The sequence below is a fragment of the Biomphalaria glabrata genome, chromosome 1 (assembly GCF_947242115.1).
Source record: "Biomphalaria glabrata chromosome 1, xgBioGlab47.1, whole genome shotgun sequence".
In the NCBI taxonomy this organism is placed as follows: domain Eukaryota; kingdom Metazoa; phylum Mollusca; class Gastropoda; family Planorbidae; genus Biomphalaria; species Biomphalaria glabrata.
The window spans coordinates 83,772,334-83,778,333 of NC_074711.1; the positions used below are offsets into that span (position 1 = coordinate 83,772,334).

Sequence of the window (6,000 nt, forward strand, 5' to 3'; positions counted from 1 at the left end):
AAAACATCTTAACAACCTCGTTGACCACAACAAAAACATCGTAACAACCTCGTTGACCACAACAAAAACATCGTAACAACCTCGTAGACCACAACAAAAACATCGTAACAACCTCGTTGACTACAACAAAATCATTGTAATATAATCTCGTTGATAACAACAAAAACATTGCAATAACGATCAGTCTAGTTAGTAAGTCAAGATATTTAAGTCAGTTATCTTAGAAGTGATCTTAAAAGTCATGTAGACAGAAGTCAGGTAGACAGAAGTCAGTAAATTAGTATACAGTCGACTTGAAAGTTGACCGGAGATGAAAGTTGGTTACTACGCAGTCAATCTAAGAGTCATGCAAGAGAGCAGTCACATTATTATGTGATTAAATGCTTGGTGGTATTTCATTGTGCATTTTAAGACATGGGGTCTAAGTTATTATTATGTCTCATCTATTGTATTATGTTAAAATTTGAGGTCATCAAGCAACATTGCTACTATTTCATCCTATGTATATTTATGCAACGCATAATGTGCATCTCCTGGAGGGATCATGTCTCCAACCAGGACGCTCTGAAACGGGCCAATATGCACAGCATCTATGTTCTTCTTACACAGAGAAGACTGGCTCGGTCATGTCACTCGCATGCCAGATGGAAGACTCCCTAAAGACATCCTTTACGCTGAGTTTGCAGAGGGCCGCCAAAGACTAACCTACAGAGATGACTGCAAGCGAGATATGAGAACCATGGGCATCGAAAAAAGTGGGAGAGGATAGCCCAAGACCGGACAGCATGGAGACAGACTGTACGTGCTGGTACGAACTTCGCCGAGTGCAAAAGAAACGAAGCTGCATCAGTCGAGAGAAAGAAGAATAAAGCTGCCCTGTCGGCTAGCCCTTAAACAGATGCATATACATGCACGAACTGTGGGAAACTCTGCAGCTCCAGAATAGGCTCAGTCACTCCAGATTCTGTCCCGTGTTAAGACGAAACCAAAGCCAGTGACTCACCTGGGCGCATCCATTGTCTTCTGAGACAGAAGGTGCCAAGGTCTTATTAGAAGATGAAACGACACATGATATTTTAATTTTTAAACATTGGTAATTATGTAATTTTAATAATATTCAGACATGGATTAATGACTATTAATTAATATATTAGTACACAAAGAGAACACCATATCTTTAACACATTTATGCAATTGGTTTTAAGAATTTTTGTTAACAAATATTTTTTTAACATTTGTATTGCTACGTTATGCAATTTCTGTCCGACTAACTACTACATTTACCTAAAAATAATGCTTACTTTTTTAAAGAGAAAAAAATATATTTAGTATGCATATAAGTTGGACATAATTTACAACAACAATTAATAAGTAGGTTTTCATATTATGGCGTAATGGTGTAATTTTAATAATATTCAGACATGGATTAATGACTATTAATTAATATATTAGTACACAAAGAGAACACCATATCTTTAACACATTTATGCAATTGGTTTTAAGAATTTTTGTTAACAAATATTTTTTTAACATTTGTATTGCTACGTTATGCAATTTCTGTCCGACTAACTACTACATTTACCTAAAAATAATGCTTACTTTTTTAAAGAGAAAAAAATATATTTAGTATGCATATAAGTTGGACATAATTTACAACAACAATTAATAAGTAGGTTTTCATATTATGGCGTGAACTGCAGTGCCACACTACAAACATAAAACGCATAACAAAAGGACATTTTGTTTTACGGAAACGTTTTTTTCTGTTCTTGAGGATTTGAATAAAAGATTGACCCTTTAAAAAAAACAATTGGATCAATTAGATATTCATTTTAAGACATCAGTTAGTCCAGGTTCGCAATTAACTTTACATTCACTTTCACCTATCCTTTGGACTGCTGGACCACTGGGGCACCGCACAAGATCTGTCAACCTTCTTTCTCCATTCTTCTCTGTCATTTGTCTTTGATAGAATTAAATTCTGATGTTCTTTCTGAAAATATTGATACCCGCCTTTTTACCTGCCTGAGTAGACCTCTTCGGGAACCGATTTTCAGTGTGTTTGCACACAAACTGTCTTTGTAACCTTGTTTGTAAAAAGATAGGTGCCGGTACTCAGTGATGGATTGCCTAACTTTCAAGTACTAATAAATTAATAATAAACGTGAACATGCAAGAAAAGTAACAATTTTTCCCCACATTGAAAAAGGTGCCGGTACGCCGTACCGGTGCGTAACGTCACAAAAAATTTCACTAGATATATATATATATATATATATGGCGTGTATATATATACCATTATTATTATTTATTCAAAAGCACACATATCACTTCAATTATAAACCACACATTAAACACCATTATACCTATTTTATAACAATGAAAATGTTTATATTAAACACAGTAAATAAAATTTTTATATTAAGAAATTAGTTTAGTATGTTAAATAAAAAAGTTCTGCTGATTTTGAAGTGTATCATTAAAGCCAACCAACCCTGTTAGATTATTAAACGTATTCCTATTAGCAATTCTTTAAAGAGGATATACCACGGGAGTCGTTGATGTGTCAACAATGGAACTCAAAAACAGCCACGCCCACAGCCTCACTACTGACACTCAGAAACACAATTTTTCGAGATTTCTTGGATTTTTATTTCACAACCGTACTAAACCAATGGAATTTAGAATTCTTCGTCTCTTGTGAAGTTGTGGTCAAGAAAACTGATCGGAAGTCCCCATCTCATTACCTTTGCTGTGTTCTGTGTGGGAACGGGATACAAATAAAAACACAAGAGTACCGAATTTCTTCTTCATTACACTCCGAATAGAAGATCCTATACATGGAGGCATGCCAGTGGCATAGCTAGGGTGAGGGGAGGAGGGGGGGGAGAATTTGAAAATCCCCCCCGGGCCCACACTTGAGGGGGGGCCCCCAAATGAGTGCTTTTTACATAAATAAAATAAATTAAATATTACGCAAAACGCAGGGGCCTCCAAAGTGGTAAAGCCCCCCCCCTCCCCGGGCCCCCAAACGATAGGAAATTCGTAGCTACGCCTACGAGGCATACCCATAAAAGCAAGCAAAGTATTTTAATAAATCTTTTTTCCCTTTTTCAGCTTTGCAGAATGTAATAAGCTCTTATGCTTTTAGAAAAAAAAAAGTAATAACAAAGCTTCTATGCGCTCAGTCTGTCTGTCTGGTACAATGTTTGTACACATTATTTCTCCCACACCCAATCTCGGATCAGCTTGAAATACACATTTATTCATTACACCTAACAAAAAATAAATCTATTTTATTTGGTATCGAAAAAATAAGTTGTTTTTTTTTAAAGATTATTTTGTTTATTTTATATTTCCTTTGACATAGAGATAGTCGATCAAGTTAAATGTATTGTGGTATAAAAAGTTTGACAAGTAGTTAATAAGGTTAATAAGAGAGTGTAATTATAGTCTCAAAACTTGGCAGACTTGTAATCAATCAAGAGAATGGGAAGTAGTTACTATAAGATATATTTGTCACATACTATGGTTCCTTAACTCTCTTATTAGCGTACAACTTATTATTGATTATGTTAAAAAAAATATGTAGGTTATCGATTAAAAATGTTTATTATAAGCCTGTTCTTAAATTTGGGGAAGGCTGTTTTACAATTTTCCTTGTCAGCTGTTATTTTTAAAAATTTTGTTGTATAGTTTTTAGATATCCTTTTTAATGTGAAAAATCAAACAAAGACTATTCAAATCTAGACTGGCAATCGATCCTTTGATCACTTACCTAAATATTCGGTTTTATCCACAAGTTCGTCCTGAGACATAGCCATGTTATCTTCACCGTGGATTCCCCAGTATTGATCAAACCTGCGCCTCTCGGCTTTTCCCATGGGCGCCCTGATGTACGCCAGGAGTCTGCTACGTTCAGGCGTGTCGAGTATTTCCTTGGTGCCTTTGGCCAGTCTGGCGGTGTCTCTGGTACGCTGGAAATGCTGCAGACACTTGTGAAGAGCGATCTGCTCTCGCTCGGTGAGAAGCGTCGCCGAAAGGTTTTGAAACTGGCGAATGTCTTCCTTAGAAACCATTTTGTGAGCGATCTCCTCAAAACATTGGCTTCAATGTCTTTGAGCAAACCAAATGCTTTGATAAACTCGATTTGAAGATGATCTCAAAACATTGGCTTCAATGTCTTTCAGCAAACCGAATGCTTTGGTAAACTCGATTGTAAGATGATCTCAAAACATTGGCTTCAATGTCTTTCAGCAAACCGAATGCTTTGATAAACTCGATTTGAAGATGATCTTACAAGATTGCAAAAGATAGAACTCTCGGAAACTGCGTCTTTTAACAGCTTGAATGATTTTTTACTACATGTGTACGAAGTGTGTGTATCCCTGTTCTCTCTCTTCACTTACCACTATGTCTTAGTCACTAAGTCGATGATAACAATAAACAAACAAGAAAACATCTCAAAGTGGCCCAGCTGTCGTTTCATTTTGACGTCTGCTCAAATTGATCGTTTGGAGTCACGTGACGAAGACGCACACACACACACACGCGCTCACCAAAACACATATTCTCTAGGGAAAAAAAGGACACGTTTTTCGAAAACTTTTGGAAATTATCCTCTCTGATGAGAAACTTCTACTTTCTTTCTATCACTTAGCAGGACACAGTTTTTAAACGGCCTATTGACACTTTGGTGTAAACAAAAACGCACGCAGGTGAGTTGGCGTGTACACGCGTGTTGAAGTCATGCACCAGGGGAGAGAGAAACGAGTGAGTCGTCCCTCTCGCGACACACACGTGCACGAGGTCTCTTGACACGCACCTGGCCCAGGCGGTGCTCAAAATGAAATGCATAATAGATGTCCTGCAGTACTCATCTTACGAAACTCATTCGTTCACTGTCGAATACGTTGATTCAACTTACACAGGTGTCTTGTAGATATCTTGTCATCAACAACATTCGTATTTCTATATCCATCTATTTAAACGATTATACAGTTGTTATAATGAAACTTAAGTACGATCATTAAAAGCAAGAGTAATGCTGAATTATATATAAGAATTAATGTGCTATAACTATACATTGTAATTGAATACGGTAGTTATAATAATATGTCAATTGTGTTGTCTGTGCCCGCATTTACTATTTTACCAACTATAAATATTTACACGACATCAAATAAACTTAAAAAAGGTAAACTCCTATTGGACTAGCCACATAATACTCTTATAAATCGTTGATAGAAAAAAAAACGCACTAGAATTCCGTTTCGCATTAATTTTATTATTAGCTCACCACTTATCGGTCTTGTTTAAAAAGTTTGAATACTATAACACAGGGCTTAAATTTAGATACCAATCGAAATCAATTGTTTCAAAATAAAACCACCACGTGACTCTCGTCAATAATTTAACAGAGCAGGAGCTATATATAATTTATTGACACGTTCAACAACACACTGCCGTAAACAAACTTGAAACCATTAATAGTACTATCTATATTTTTAGCTATGACAAGGGAAAAACTTGTTTACTGTGCGATATGTATTATAAGGACACTGCATTTTAATGTAGTTCTAAAGACTCTGTTAGAATATCGCAAAGGGAAAACACAAAATTTTCAAGATCTATGTAAGTTTGTTATGCATGGTCTGGTTTCCCGCTAAAAATGAAGTAAATAGAGCACCGGAAATAAGATTATGGTTCTTACGTTTTAATAAGGCATGAATTGGAGTCGGAAGATTTATGAGGAATGCCATATTTCCAGTCGATACGCAGCCCCAGCTGCGACCTACATATTTAGCCACGATAGACAGAACCATTTTTTTTGGCAGTTGGTCGATTTAGATTTTCGCCGTCTTTGTCTGTCCTGGGCAGTGGGCTTTCCTTCTGACCTCAAATGTGTATCCCGCAGCCTTTGTGACTTAGTGAACTGATCTTTGTTTTTTTTTGTTGTCTCCCTTGAATCGTGAACGAAGTCGGACTGGGTCTCGAAAT

The 6,000-nt window shown here is 36.4% G+C and overlaps 1 protein-coding gene across 1 annotated transcript in view; it reads right to left on the bottom strand.

Moving 5' to 3' along the window:
* LOC106076994 (uncharacterized) overlaps positions 1-4,834 on the bottom strand; it is a 57,628-nt gene extending 52,794 nt beyond the window's left edge. Inside the window, exon 1 of the mRNA XM_056018235.1 lies at positions 3,779-4,834. Within this exon, the coding sequence (XP_055874210.1) occupies positions 3,779-4,079 (301 nt within the window). The 5' untranslated portion in view covers positions 4,080-4,834. The remainder of the gene's footprint in view (positions 1-3,778) is intronic.
* Between the last annotated feature and the right edge of the window lie 1,166 nt (positions 4,835-6,000).